The 16,624-nt window shown below is 42.5% G+C and overlaps 1 protein-coding gene across 1 annotated transcript; it reads left to right on the top strand.

Annotated features, from left to right (window-relative positions):
* Positions 1 to 665: 665 nt before the first annotated feature.
* Positions 666 to 14,900, top strand: slc6a14 (solute carrier family 6 member 14; the record flags this gene model as incomplete). The annotated part of the gene is made up of 15 exons (XM_083771434.1): positions 666 to 731; positions 4,953 to 5,106; positions 5,752 to 5,883; positions 6,324 to 6,485; positions 6,939 to 7,053; positions 7,425 to 7,557; positions 8,668 to 8,808; positions 9,182 to 9,317; positions 10,392 to 10,484; positions 10,654 to 10,779; positions 11,103 to 11,221; positions 11,317 to 11,416; positions 11,715 to 11,824; positions 13,460 to 13,627; positions 14,278 to 14,900. The coding sequence occupies 15 exons, from the start codon at positions 666 to 668 to the stop codon at positions 14,428 to 14,430; spliced, it is 1,908 nt and encodes a 635-aa protein (XP_083627560.1). The 3' UTR covers positions 14,431 to 14,900.
* Positions 14,901 to 16,624: the final 1,724 nt, after the last annotated feature.

Below are 16,624 nucleotides of genomic sequence, written 5' to 3' on the forward strand. Positions count from 1 at the left end.
AATGTTATGTTCCCTCTCTCTCTGTCACACTCGCTCACTCGCGCACACACACACACACACACACACACACACACACACACACACACACACACACACACACACACACACACACACACACACACAGGCAGTGGAACAGACATGGGGGTGGGGAATCCCACCAAGTATCCCCACTGGGGATAGTGATACATGGCGGCTCAGGTGATTGAGGACACAGGTTCGAGTCCGTCCTATATCCTGTCTCGCATGTCTCTCCTCTCTCTGCTAGGTCTCCGCGACCTAGGTCTAGGTCTCCGCAACCTAGACTATCTAAAATGAATAATAATAATTATTATAAGAATTATAAGAAGAAATGAAGAATTGTGATGTGTATTAAGCACAAATGTGGCTGGGGACCCCCTGGAACCGCCCAAGGACCCCTGGGGGTTCCCGGACCCCACTTTGAGAACCACTGTAACCTACATTTTTGGAAAGTCGATAATATTATTGACAGACAGTCAGGAAGCGGGCACATGAGCTATACACACACCCATTATTACCAAGTTCATCTAAATGCAAGTAGCTAGGGGGTTGGCTTGAAAGACACAGTCATTCATGTGTCTCTTGGGGAGAGACTTTAAATAGACCTACCTGAGCAACTTAATGCTGTCACAACTAACTAAGTCAACATGAAGAAATACAGCTGGAGCCCGAGGAATTTTAAGGACCTTATTATCAACAATCCTGCTGTTGTGGTAAGACAAACACCTGTTAAGTGTCTTTAATTGAGTCATTGATACTGTAGTTAACTTTAACATACTTTTACTTCTACTATTGATAGCCTATAGAGCTGGCTACTAAATGATAATTATGGCTGCAGGGCAGGCAGCAAATGGTACTTCGATGGAGTTCTGTTCAAGTTAATTCAATTGTATTGCCTAGCCTATACGATTTTGATCGATTTTATCGATTTTAACATTTTAGATCTCTGATTGATAATGTAAAATTCGATAAAGTACATCTACAAGAGTCTAAATCTTAGGCTAAAATGTCATGAGTTCATGCGTGTTTTGCGCACGCTCATATAGCCTAATTTATTCCATAAATAAAGAAAATGTGTATACCGGTAGACTTGGCAAAAACGTTAGGCCTATGTTAAATCTAAAGTAGGCCCAGATCTCTTAAAGCTGCAATCTGGAATTATTGTTATGAATACAAATTTGTACTTTCTTTTAACTTATGTTTATGTCAGAATATGTTAATACAATATAAATAGGCCATGCTGTGTGCCAGTGATTGGAGATGGTTCCCCTCCTCTGCTAATGTAGATACTGCTGTCGAGTAGGACACCTACTGGTGGACTAGTGGTATTACAGTAGGCTACCTCAAGTTGTAATAAGTGCATTAGCATAATTATATCTCCCTTGGGTAAGTGGGGATTTTTTTATGCAGTGGTGTAAAGTAACTAAGTACATGTACTCAAGTACTGTACTTATAAGTACAATGTTGACATATTTTGCAATACTTTTACTTGTACTCCACTCATAACCTGCAGTTAGGCACAACAGTTATTAGTTACTTTGCAGATTTGGATTATTATTACAAAACGTACAGTAACCACTTAAACACTTTATATACTTTGGCTATTTAAAGATTCTAGGTTCTGCTATTTTCAAAAGATTTCTATATATTTTGAAAGCTTGTGAAATGGGTCAGGGACATGCTGTCAAATCACACTTCCACCTTGTGGTATTAGTACTTTTACTTAAGTAAAACGTGTGCACTTCTTCCAATACTGTTCAGATGAGTGGCAGAAGGTTGGGGTAGTAGGAGGACATAAAACATATAGATTGCAGCTTTAACCTAAAAGTGTTTTGAGTCTGTGGTATGAGATATCAAGGTTCTTGTCATGTTATCTCTGCCAGCAGTGCAAGGTTGAAGAAGCACACACACACACACACACACACACACAACCGGGTTATAGTGTGGCCCATGGCTAATGCACACACAGTCCAGACATGTCTAAAGTCCAGCATGGTTGCCAAGTGGCACGGCATCAAATTCATACATTGAAGTGTCTGTGTGTTTTGAAATGAAGCTGGGCAGGTAGGCTTACTAGGCTATTCATTCCTCAGTAGAAGAACTGCTCGTTGTTTCAGTCTCAAGATGTGAAAGAATGGCTTTTTGTGTTCATTTATTTAAATCGTGGTAGAACCGCTTTTGCACCGGGTTACATTTGGCTGCACTTTACATTTGACTGCAAACAATGATAGCAATGCAGTGCATGCATGTGATAAAAGGATGGATTGTTTTAGTTTTGTTGTACCTTTGAAGAAAAAAAAGTTTGGACACAGATCATAACATAATGTCTTGTACAGGCTACATGCTGCCCCCATAGCGCGCGTGCACGCAACATTTTTGTGTTTTTTTATCATCTTTTTTACCTAAATCTAACAAAATCAACGGCCAATGAAGGGCCTCAAACCCAGTACTGTGCAGCCCAATTTGTCTCGAAGGGCCCCTGAGAGCCATGGGCCCCTGGGCCACAGCCAAATGGCTAATTTGGCCCTGCTTTAATTAAATATACCAGTTCCTGTTCCCATAAATTATCTGCTAAAAAAAAAGAAATTATCCTTTTATTCCTTAGCCTTTCCCTCCATTGTCTGATGCATTTATTTCAGACACACGCACAATGCCAAAACAATGTCATTACATCACATGCACCTCACTTTATGATGAATTGAACAAGGTGGACCCTCTTGTAAACAAGTCTAGTTCTTTATGATTGGCTGCCTTGTCTCTAGGCAACCACTCACTTTTTGCTCTAGCGCAGGGGTTCCCAAACTTTTTTGGACCAGGTACCCCTTTTGGGGTAGATATTTTTCCAGGTACCCCCTCATCCTCGCAACACAGATAACAATATATTTACAACCACAAGCAGTGTTTCCTGCAGGAAAAAGCTTTGGCATGGTGCTGGGCGCAGGCCGCAGGGGGGGCCTTCTTGCGTCGAACATTTTGATTAATTAATTAATTTGATTCAATAATTAATTAATAAGATTAATAAATTAAGATTAATTTGTATTATTGCTCTTGTATTGCTATTGGAGACACTGGGGGGACACTGGGGGACACTGGGCAGGCACTGGGGAGGCACTGGGGAGGCACTGAGGGGACACTGGGGAGACACTGGGGAGGCACTGGGGAGACACTGGGGAGGCACTGGGAAGGCACTGAGGGGACACTGGGGAGGCACTGGGGAGGCACTGGGGAGGCACTGGGGAGACACTGGGGAGACACTGGGGAGGCACTGGCAAGGCACTGAGGGGACACTGGGGAGGCACTGGGGAGGCACTGGGGAGGCACTGGGGAGACACTGGGGAGGCACTGGGAAGGCACTGGGGAGACACTGGGGAGGCACTGGGAAGGCACTGAGGGGACACTGGGGAGGCACTGGGGAGACACTGGGGAGACACTGGGGAGCATGGGGAGGCACTCAGGGGGACACTGGGGAGGCACTCGGCTGGGCACTGGGGAGGCACTCAGGGGGACACTGGGGAGGCACTGGGAAGGCACTGAGGGGACACTGGGGAGGCACTGGGAAGGCACTGAGGGGACACTGGGGAGACACTGGGGAGGCACTGGGGAGGCACTGGGGAGACACTGGGGAGACACTGGGGAGGCACTCAGGGGGACACTGGGGAGGCACTGGGGAGGCACTCGGGAGGCACTCATGGGGACACTGGGGAGGCACTGGGGGGACACTGGGGAGGCACTGAGGGGACACTGGGGAGGCACTCAGGGGGACACTGGGGAGGCACTGGGGAAGCACTGAGGGGACACTGGGGAGGCACTGGGAAGGCACTGGGGAGGCACTGGGGAGGCACTGGGGAAGCACTGAGGGGACACTGGGGAGACACTGGGGAGGCACTGGGGAGATTTTCTTTTTTTTTAGGGGGCTTGGGTACCCCCTGGCTATGCGTCGGACCTCTCAGCCATCGGATATACAGTATTGCAGCAGCTGGTAATTCATTGATGTCATCAATTCTTGTTTCTCTGATGGTGGAACATTAGCCTACTTGTCAGTGGGTAAAGTGTGTACAAATTGTGTACAAAGTGTAAATTGTATAAAATTTTCAATACTTTTACTTCTACTCCACTGCATCTCAGAGACAAATGTTGTACTTTTTACTCAACTATAATTATTTGAAAACTTTAGTTACTAGTTACTTTTGATTATTACAACACATGCATTAACCACTTCAGCCCTATGCATACTTTGAAAATAGCCGATCTACAATCTCACGTGTGGAAAAGCGACGTGTTATGAGCTTGTAGATCTGCTATTTTCAAAGCATTTTTATACATTTGGAAACTTGTGAAATGGGACATTCTGCTATAAATGAGTATTTTCAGTACTTGAATTTTAATGTGAATACTTTTGTACTTTTAATGAATACGGGACCTTTATTTGTAGTATTTGAGTATTTCTACATTGTGGTATTCATGGTACTTTACTTAACCCATTCTGACCGGGCACCCATTTTGGTGTCAGCATCATGTTATGCTTTAGCTATTTAAAAATAGCAGATCTACAAGCTCATATCGCGCCACCGAGTGGCGCGATACGAGCTTGTAGGTCTGCTATTTTTGAAAAATCGAAGAGCGACTGACATTTTTAGAATCTGATCTCAGGTCAGAATGGGTTCATCAGACCAGTGTGTGTCCGGCGGAAACCTCGTATGAATCTGATCTCAGGTCACAATATGTGAGTTGGCCTAATTCTTCCATCACTGATAATTGTCTAACCACCATCAGATGTGTTACTGGGGGTGTGGCTTGCTCAGCATTCTAGTGCCCGGTGTGTGCTACTGTTCCTGACTGTTGATCTTGGAAGAAGCATCATGAAACCTAAACTAAATAATGGAGAAAAGCACAAGGGGTCAGGAGAGTATGTGACTCTCTTCCCGTTCCCTCAGGACTCCATCCACTTCGACGATAAGGTCCAGGATGAGGATAAACAGCGTGAAAACTGGACCAATAAAAGGGAGTACATTCTCTCCATGATTGGCTATGCTGTTGGCCTTGGCAACGTTTGGCGCTTCCCCTACCTGGCCTATAAGAATGGCGGGGGTGAGTAAATGATCTTACACACAGTACATCCCAAACATGTTCATTTCAAGGACCCCCCGGTCAATTTGATGTGAATGATCAGGCCACAGATGACCCCCATAACTCTGAGAGTGTACAAATGGAATGGGTCCATTTGGTTCCAATTGAGTGTAGAACTAGTGTAGGCCTACTGTACAAGTTTAAGTGTACAAATGGAATGAAATGGACCTGTTCCATTTTTACACTGCAGCAGAGTTGCAATTCTGTTCCTGATAAATCAACAATTTTGCTGTTCCCCCAAGGACCCCTGCGGGGTGAGAATCACTGATCTAACACAGAGGTTCTCAGACATTTTCATGTCAAGGAGGACCGGGAGGACCCCCAAATGGATACGTATTTGGATACCCCATTTGAAAAGAGTTTGTGCAAGAGAATTTAAAAAAAAATCAAAAATGGCAGACCTACAGCTCATAATGATGATGATGATGATAAACTCTAGATGAGTTTCTAGACTGGCTATTTTTTAATAGCAAAAAAAAAATCAAACCAAAAACAACTGTTCCTAATTGTCTAAAAATATCAAATATGTTTTAGTAACGGTAAATATACTGAACTTGTCTCTTTCTTTTCTGCCCAAAACCCATTACCCCAAATGTGACCACGCAGGTGCCTTTCTCATCCCCTATGTTGTGATGCTGGTGGTGGCTGGAATCCCCCTGTTTTTCCTGGAGAGCGCCATTGGACAATTCTGCAGTCAAGGACCCATCAACGTGTGGAGAGCAGTGCCAATACTCCAAGGTGGGCGTGCCTGTGCACATAATGTTCTGCTAAAAAGAAAAATCAAACAGCAGGTACAGTGTGGTACAAATCATTCCTGTTTGTTGGATTTAACAGTAACTGAGACTTGAATTCAACTTTTTATGAATAGCGAGTATGCACTTGACCTTTTTTTTCCAGCCAGGATTGACTTAACCTGTCGAAACCAAACAATCTGTGACAATCGGTCCCATTTAATCAACCTTTCAACACGCGTCTCAAATATGTGCTCACACTCAAACTTCAAGAGCTGACTTTGCCGACTATACCTCTAAACGATGTATTGAATGTTGGGTCTTTGAGATTATTTTCAACCTCAGTGTGGCGTATATAGCCCTTTGATATTCTCTGCACGTTTTATGTACGCTTACTCATACAGTAATGGACTCCTGTCTCTTTTTTTCCCCCCTCCTCTGCTCCAGGTGTTGGAGTTGCCATGGTGCTGGTGTCCACGATAGTGAGCATTTATTACAACGTGATCATCGCCTACAGCCTGTACTACATGTTTGCTTCATTTCAGTCCACTCTGCCGTGGAGCCAGTGCTTCAGCTGGGCTGACGCTTCCTGTGGTACCGCACCTATAGGTACGACTCCATGCACTCTGTGGTACCGCACTCTGTGGTACCGCACCTATAAGTACCATTCCATGCACTCTTCCAATCATTTTAAGCCATTATTAAGACCTGAGGCCGATTCTACGAATGCCTTCTAAATCAGTATACTGCCCTACAAAGCCAAAGTTCTCCGGTAGGACGTGGTGCGTGGAGGTTTTCCCCGGTAGGACGTGGCGCGTGGAAGGAACACGTTATTACGCCAGCCAGTTCCTTTCCCCTCCGTCAAGCGCCCCCAGCTGATCAGGGGGATGTAGTACAATATATATATACAGATCAGGATTGCAACAACAAACAATACATTCTGCAGAAATTATGGCTTCACAAGGACACTCTAAAAACATACAAACCTCCGCAATGAGACAGCTTTTGGTAAATGTTACACACTTGATCATAAACTTCGCTATTGGTCCCTTTCATTTCTAGAGATCTGCAATATAACAGGTCTGCCAGTGACCAACCTGACTATGGGAAATGACACATGTCCAGCGGAGAACATTTTCACCAGGCCAGTTCAGAGCCCCAGCGAGCAATATTGGGAGTAAGAAAAACGCACCCAGAAAATAATGCTAGGAATATATGCACTGAGTAACTGTTAATGTATTGATTGATTGATTGATTGAATAGACAAGGTACAGTAAGACATTAAAGCTAAAAGGACAACACGACAAAAGTCCTGGGGATGTCCCATGTATTCAATGAATCAACGTGGTACTACAAAATTAACAATAATAATGCATATCATCAACAAATACATACAAAAATAAATGGGAAAATTACATTTACCTCCCCTTTAGTCTCTGAGTTGTTGTTTTTTTAGGACAATTATCCATTTGTAACTCTGGGAGTATACAAATGTGTACACACCCAGAGTTGACTGAACACTCTCTCTCTCTCTCTGTCTCTCCCCAGTCGCGTGGCACTGCAACGGTCCAGTGGTCTTGATGACACTGGACCGGTAGTGTGGCACCTGGCTCTCTGTCTGCTGCTGGGCTGGGTCCTGATCGCAGCGGCCCTCTACAAAGGCATCAAGTCATCGGGCAAAGTACAGTATATCCGCTTTCTCTACCCGTTGCGGCTTCCTATGCTATTCCTTATCCCATTCTGACCTGAGATCAGATTCATACCAGGTTTCCGCCGGACACACACTGGTCTGATGAACCCATTCTGACCTGAGATCCGATTCTAAAAATGTCAGTCGCTCTTCGATTTTTCAAAAATAGCAGACCTACAAGCTCGTATCGCGCCACTCGGTGGCGCGATATGAGCTTGTAGATCTGCTATTTTTAAATAGCTAAAGCATAACATGATGCTGACACCAAAATGGGTGCCCGGTCAGAATGGGTTATGTCAAACATTATGTCCTATGTCCAGGTTGAACTTCAAAAATAAAAACACAATGTTTCAGCTATATATATATAATGTATATGTTTTGCATTTCATAGTAAAAGTACTGGAGAAGCAAGCTGTTGTGTGGACTTATTTTGTCCTTAATTTACCCAGAGCAAAGACTTATTTATATAAGATGTTTGGTAACTAGCAACATTTCCACATTTCAATATCCCCACAATTTGACGTCAGTCATTCTGGCTCTTGGCAATTTTTCTGCAATGAAATTTAATTGGACTACTTTCTCTCTGAGATGCTTGTGAAATCAGGCAAAGTCCCCAGACATGGAGATCTGTATGCAAACTCATGATTTCTTATATAATATATAATATATATAATATAAAACTAGAAGTGCACTCTGTCGAGTACATACTTGCTTGTTGCACACTAGTAGGCCATAAATGGCCAACTAGTGCGCAAGCAGAGCATGCAAGTCCTTTCGACCGCTGTAAACTGTCAAATCTCAGTATCTATGTGAAGGATACTGTCCCGCCATTTGATGTTTATGCAAGAAAACAGCAAATCTGTGCCTGGTTTGCTGGGACCAAATGACCACAAATTACCATATTTCTTACGTCATCATTAAGGGAAAAGCATCTGTCATTTCAGATTTTAGCGTTGGCTATTAAACAAAAATGTAATAATGTCAACTGACAAATGACAACTACTGATTCAGAAGGCATTCATAGAATCGGCCTCAGGAGTTTGGAACCTCTGTCCTTGCTGAGTGGACAATGTGTATGCATGTGCTTCCCCTCTCCACCAGGTGGTGTACTTCACAGCCATATTCCCTTATGTAGTGCTGTTCATCCTGCTGGTCAGAGGTGTGACACTGGAGGGCGCCAGAGATGGGATCGAGTACTACATTGGTTCTCAGTCCAACATGACTAAACTCGGTGAAGCAGAGGTAATATAATAGACCAGTGCTTCTCAAATGTTTTCATGTCAAGGACTGAAGGACCCCAAAATTGATATGTATTTGGCTGCGGTTCCCCCATCTGAAAAATATTTTGTTCCAGGGACCTCGTCCAGAAGCAATGTTTTGAGTTAGAAATGTTTACAAAGTTTTGCCATTTTGTTTGCAATTGTTTTTCTCAATTAAAAAAAAAAAAATCTACAAGCTCAAACGCTACGTTAACTAATTTTGCTGCGAACCTGCTGGTACCCCCTACCGATGATATATATTCATTATATTCATTCAGCTTTTTGACCAATAGCCTACTTGGTCAAAAGCTGTCACCAGAAAACTGTTTTTTAAAGTCTTTTGCTCTGTACTTTAGGTGTGGAAAGACGCAGCGACCCAGATCTTCTATTCCCTGTCTGTTGCGTGGGGTGGAGTCACCGCCTTGTCCTCCTACAATAAGTTCCATAACAACGTGTTCCAGGACACTATCGTTGTCACACTCACTAACTGTGGTAAGTACTATGCACTATTAAGACCTCAGGCTGATTCTACAAATAGATATTGAATATTCCCTCGTTTAAAACCCTTTGACTCTTAACATGTAAACAAAATGAATTGAGAAGGTTGACTGGCTTTATCCAATTTCCCAAGTTATGCAAATTCAGGCATAAGTAGCCTTGCCGAGCCATGAGGCCCATAGGGCAGGAGATTGGATGGAGCCCGCACACCACTGGTAATAGCAAGACGTTCTTTATTTAAATACTGACTCGCCCATAGGGCAGGAGCCTATCTCCTGTTTCTGTAGCTTGAGGCAGCTTGATGTACAAGTACACCCCCTGGACATGACGCTAGTATGTCGCAGGGACTTACCCCCAATCCAACCCTTGGGCATACTGTCCTATATAATGCTTAATTTGCATATTTAAATTTAAAATGTCAGAAAGCTTGTAATATAAAATCATTGTCTTCATGTAAGTAATCAACTGGCGATGTTTCATGGTGATAACTATTTCTTATCCTATTCATCTATCATACGTGAAAATAACAAAATGTGTGATAAATATGAAAAAGCTACCCCTGTGGAAGGTTATCATATATTAATTTATTTATATTGATCCTATAAACAATTGAATAATAGGTATGGCTTTGCACACTCATTTAATAATCATAGCACCATTTTGGAGCTTCTGGCTCATGGACTACAAGTGGCAGAAAACACTCATACTGTAGTCTACGTACAGTGTTTTAGTTTTTTACCAGATAAGAAACAGGAGATTTGACCTCAGTTGGTCAATATAATGCATTTCCACATGGCAGCTCACCACTGCACCGCTCACAGCCAGACGTCTATGTGACGTGTTCTGAGCTTGTATATCTGATATGTTTTAAATCGGTTACGTTTGTCTGTGTTTTATAAACATTGAACCAATTAAGTATTAAACAAGAGCTTGTGACTAAATAACTAGTACATTGGATCCATTGGTCATTTTCTTTGCCATTTTCTGAAAAGTAACAGTTTTGAATGTTTAAGGTAGAACAGCGACGATCTAATCCCTGATGGTTATTTTGTTTCATCTGCTCCAAAGGAACCAGTGTGTTTGCTGGTTTTGCCATCTTTTCCATTTTGGGCCACATGGCTCACGTCTCTGGGAAGCAGGTTTCTGAGGTTGCACAAGCAGGTGAGAGAGAACACTCTAGATGCAAAAAGAAAATATTGATTATTTTCTTTGTGATCATTTTTTAAAAATCAAATACTACTTTTTGAATCGAATAAACAGGAAGTTTAATTAACCGCTACACCCAATTCAGTTTGACACTGTTCTCCTTTCTACCTGTATTTGTGTGCAGGATTTGGTCTGGCATTCATTGCATATCCAGAAGCTTTGGTGAAGTTGCCCGTATCTCCCCTATGGTCCATTCTATTCTTCTTCATGCTGGTGACTCTTGGTCTGGACTCCCAGTTTGCCGGGATTGGTGAGTTTGAGTTTCAGATTTGCCCATGACTGCCAGTGGATATTATTCAGCCATCAGACATAAATGTTTATTAAATTAAATGTATTATTAAACATATATAAAAAAAAAGAGAATTGATTGATTTGTTGAAGATAATTTTAAACCCAAGAAAGCCTATGGCTTGTTGCCATTGGACTACTTTATTTGCACTCAATTCACCGAAGCAGATCGAAACGGCTGATCTACATGCTCACAATGTGTGTGTCGACACATGGGATGCATTGTCAGTGACATCATGGCCATCCCCTGAAACCCCAAATGACAGACCTGCTTCCTATCATTAGAGACCATCAGCACCTGCCTGGTAGATGCCAACCCAGGGTTCTTCAAGTCTAAGCGGCCCCTGATAACTGTGGTAACCTGTATCCTTCTCTTCTTCCTCGGTCTGCCGTGCGTCACAAGGGTACGTCGGCTTCCTATTGTAAGTGTCACTTAATGGCACCTCATAATATTGATCATTTTACCTAATACCATCTGTGTGTTGTGTGCCGTGTGCAGGCAGGAATATACTGGGTGACTCTCATGGACACTTTTGTTGCTAGCTGGGTTCTGCTAATTGCTGGTTTCTTGGAGGTCGTCGGCCTCTTCTACATATATGGTACTAAAAACGGAGTGTGTGTGTGTGTGTGTGTGTGTGTGTGTGTGTGTGTGTGTGTGTGTGTGTGTGTGTGTGTGTGTGTGTGTGTGTGTGTGTGTGTGTGTGTGTGTGTGTGTGTGTGTGTGTGTGTGTGTGTGTGTGTGTGTGTGTGTGTGTGTGTGTGTGTGTGTGTGTTAATGAATTTATTATTTTTAGATTGGTTCAATACCGATTTTTGGTTTCCACCCAACAGACGATATACTATAACTATATTATAGACAGTATGTGAATATTTGTGTGTCTATGCTATGCTGTCCAGGTGGTAACCGTTTGATTGAAGACATAGAGATGATGATTGGGAAGAAGAGCTTCTGGTTCTGGCTGTGGTGGAGAGCTTGCTGGTTTTTCATCACCCCCGTCATCATCTTGGTGAGTACAGTACAGTCTCAAACACATCACCCCCGTCATCATCTTGGTGAGTACAGTACAGTCTCAAACACATCACCCCCGTCATCATCTTGGTGAGTACAGTACAGTCTCAAACACATCACCCCCGTCATCATCTTAGTGAGAACAGTACAGTCTCAAACACATCACCCCCGTCATCATCTTGGTGAGTACAGTACAGTCTCAAACACATCACCCCTGCATCATCTTAGTGAGAACAGTACAGTCTCAAACACATCACCCCCGTCATCATCTTGGTGAGTACAGTACAGTCTCAAACACATCACCCCTGCATCATCTTAGTGAGAACAGTACAGTCTCAAACACATCACCCCCGTCATCATCTTAGTGAGTACAGTACAGTCTCAAACACATCACCCCCGTCATCATCTTGGTGAGTACAGTACAGCAGGGGTCTGCAACCTTTTTTAAATGAAGCGCCATGTTTTTATTTTCTAGATCGTCAGTGTGCCATATCAACATTAATTAATTTTAATGACACCACAGGAACAATTCCAACTTATTTTGATTGTCAACAAATATAAAGTTTTTCCTTATTTTTAAATATTTTCTTTCACGTTGTTATAATGATCATTAGACTCAGGGCAGAGTTCAGTTTTAATGAATGTAGAATGCAGGATGTAATTTACACACTAATGTGAGGGACTTCATTTATTTGACTGCATTTTTTTTTAAAGTTTATTTAAAACCAAAAATACTCTCTCACACACTTGCCAGTGTGCCAGTGATCACCCTCCTTTGTGTCAATGTTGGCACTGGTGCCTAAGGTTGCCTACCCCTGCAGTACAGTCTCAAACACATCACCCCCTGCATCATCTTAGTGAGAACAGTACAGTCTCAAACACATCACCCCCTGCATCATCTTAGTGAGAACAGTACAGTCTCAAACACATCACCCCCTGCATCATCTTAGTGAGAACAGTACAGTCTCAAACACATCACCCCCTGCATCATCTTGGTGAGTACAGTACAGTCTCAAACACATCACCCCCTGCATCATCTTGGTGAGTACAGTACAGTCTCAAACACATCACCCCCTGCATCATCTTAGTGAGAACAGTACAGTCTCAAACACATCACCCCCTGCATCATCTTAGTGAGAACAGTCTCAAATACTGTCCCTTTATTTATCACTTTGTACATCTATTATAGCACAACACTGACAAATAACTTTGTTAGCCTCATAGCATAATTGCCATAGTCATTTTTTAAAGGTTTTCAGGAAAGAAGAAATGAAAAGTCACTATCTGCCTAAGTCATCCAGTTTTAGACAATCATGATAAAACAAATGTGTTTGCCTAAGTATATCTGCCTAAGTATATCTGCCTTAAGTATATCTGCCTATCTGTACTCTCCCCACATTGCTGATTCATCCTGCCTTACTACAGCTCCCTACTACATCAGAATGCTTGGTACATTCAAAAATAATAAGTCAAATTAGGCAGAAAGTGATGTAACACACATTCTGATTGGCTGTGCACGTATATCGGCTATTTTTGCCGTTGTTCCCTCCCAGAATAGGGATGCTGGGCGTGCAAGTGGAGTTTAGACTGTGTAAACGGAACACGTCTCCCATGGTCTTTGTTCTGTGCTCAGGTGATCCTGATTTGGTCTCTGTCACCGTTTGTTGCTCCTACCTACGGAGACGTGGAGTTCCCGGCCTGGGGCCTGGCGCTGGGCTGGTGCATGGCTGCATTCTGCATCGTCTGGATCCCTGGCATCGCTGTGTGTAAACTGGTTAGAGCAGAGGGCAGCCTGTGGAAGGTGAGTCTGTGATTGTTTGGTTGGATATTCAACAGTGGTATGTGCTACAATGGTTCTCGAACCTTTTCATGTGAAGGACTCTAAATGTTCTGAAGAATTGAAAGTTGTGCTCTTACAATTTTTCAAAATACGGTAATATATATTTTCTTCTACTGTAAGCTTGCTTGTGAGCTTGTAGATCAGCTATTGTATAGCCAATGTATATAGTTAAAGAGGTTGAACAGATTTTGACTAATCTTGCTGGCGATCCCATCATGAAACCCCATCACAGCCCATATGGGGATGATCTTTACGTCATTTCCAAGACGTCTTCATCTTCACCAGTTGAAATAATATAGCTTATTCTGGGCCAGATCTGACTAGTTATGAGAGGACTTAAGTTGATCTGGCCCCGATCGGACTCTCTGATTCAACCAGGGACGTCCGTCTTAGTGGGCAGAATTTATGTTGGTTGAAATCAGGTAATATTCTGGGACAGATCTGATTAGTCTTGGTTTGACTTGATCTGGCCCCAATAGAGACGTCACTAATTCGTCCAGGTCCTGACCGTGCTTGCTGGGAACTGTATCATGGGGAGGAAAAAAGGAATATCTAAAATTTGACTTGAATTGGTTCCTCTCCTTAACCCGTGTCCTCTCCTCTTCCCGCAGCGTCTGAAGTCTTTGAGCTCTCCGTCTAAGGACTGGCATCCCTTACTGGACGTCCATCGCGGTGAACGATACGCTGAGCACAGTCATCACGGGATGAGCACGTTCAGTCCACCGCAACCTAACGCAGCAGTCATCGCTAACACAAATCTATGATGTGTGTGTGTGTGTGCGCGCACGTGTGTGTGTGTGTGTGTGTGTGTGTGTGTAGTTGAACATGTGAAAGAAAATATTTTATACAAGTTTTTATACGTTGTCTTTTGTGTCCTTCACATTTTGATTTATGATGAAATAAATCTATTTTTAGATCTGAGTGTAGATTGTCATTTTGATTTGTATTGTTTACCAGCAATGTGATATATAACACCAAAATGGAATCAGAGCACTTTATTTTATCAGTAATAAATGTAATGTACCGGTGTCCTAAAACCTTGTTTATAATTCCAATATCTTCATACTGTAGTTTACACAGCCAAAGGGTGTATGACACTGCACTTTGTTGCTGCCTATGATATCATGGTGGTGATGAAAATTGTTGCTATGGATTTGAATACCATTTTAATTACCTTTTTAACCTTTCTGAATTATGCTGCTTCTGGAAGTGTCTGTGTACGTATGTAAGATGATGTTCTACAGCAATAAACAACTTCTTTGTACGGTTTTGATTTCTCTCTCTCCTTTGTGTTCACATTATGGTGCCAGTGTAATATGACATAGGGAAATGTGTTCATGTGAATACGTTGATGTTCATCTCCTTTGTCCACTGTTGTAGGCCAGTGGTTCTGAGCTTGTAGGTCTGATATTTTTCACTGGTTTGGGTCCAAGGGCAAACATCTGATTACTCTTTTGGGCCCTGAGCTAAAATGTTTGAAAACCACTGCTGTGGCCTATAAATGAAGTTTCATACTGGTTCAATCCCAGTGTGTGACCATTATGGTGTTAAACAGCTAATTTATTCAAATATGGAAAGTATCTAGTTAGAAATGCATGCATAAAACATATTAAAGCAGGGGTCTTCGACGCACAGGGACCCCGGCCCCCACTTATGAGGATATATTATTCACATCTGTTCCACTTCTTGGAGCTGGAGACAGAACGAAATTACATCTTATATGTAAAATAATGATGCCTGTTTGCTCTGATGGTTGGTTACAGTGTTTACATTGTAATGCCCAGCAGGGGTCAGCCCTCTCCACTTGTTTCAATACTCTGATCATAATGGCCTTCTGTGAGTGTGCACCACTTGTAATTCTGTGCACTGATGACAATATATCACAATGGAAGTGAAGTTTTGCTAAATAATATCTATAAAGTATAAACCATGCAATCTTTGAGGGCCTGTGTGGAAAAAAGGGAGTTAGAATCTTAAGGGAAAGTGTTCCTTTGCCTGATTGAGTCAGGAAATGTGGCCATAATCAATGGCATGTGTCTGCTCGCTCATAGGCCATGACACCATGCAGTGTACATTAACAAGGTGATTGATCTTCTTTCTCACCCAGCATCCACACATTATAAAACCCAACACTTGTTTTACATGGGAAGTGGAAAGCAAATGAAAACGACTTGACCTCTGGACTCTTTTTGGCTGGACCACAAAGGACCCATGCAGTCATAACTTCTCATAAGGGCCATGGTGGAAGAGAGAGAATAAAGACTAATGAAATGGACATATTGACATTTAAGGTGTGTTGATTGATTCAGTACACACCGTTAAAGCACTTAAAATCAGTATGACAAAACAACTCAATACAGACTGAGTTTTAGACAAACAACACATAGAAACAGCATGCAGGAGGAGTCCTCAATAATTACAATTGTTGCAATTTGTTCAAACATCCCAAGATATTACTGTTGCAACTATAATAATAACAAAAACAAGATAGTAGCATATCACATGCATGGTTAAGCTGATGATACTGTATATCAACAGCTTAAGCATGCATGTGATATGCTACTTTTTTGTTGCTTGTTTGAAGATTTGTTTTGGGCTTTTCTGCCTTTATTGATAGATACAAGTGAAGAATGACAGGAAAGAGGGAGAGAGAGACAGGGAGAGACATGCAACAAAGGTCATCATGAACGGCACTCGAAGACACAACGCACTGTCAGGCCAGAGCCAATATATGTGGCATGCGCCTGGACCACTAGGCCAGCAGGCGCCCCGATACTTCTGTAGTATCCCTCAAACTAATTGCCTGCAATTCACACATCACCATCCGTCTTGCTACTGTTTACGCTGAAGCCCTCATTAAATGAGGAACAAATCTGGGGACAGTAGTGTGCTGTGAGTGAGTGAGCCATTATCTCTCTCATCATCAGTGAGGGTCAAATGGGTGGGTGGTCCACATTA

The sequence above is a fragment of the Protomyctophum parallelum genome (assembly GCF_964188405.1).
Source record: "Protomyctophum parallelum genome assembly, chromosome: 8".
NCBI classification, from domain to species: Eukaryota; Metazoa; Chordata; class Actinopteri; order Myctophiformes; family Myctophidae; genus Protomyctophum; species Protomyctophum parallelum.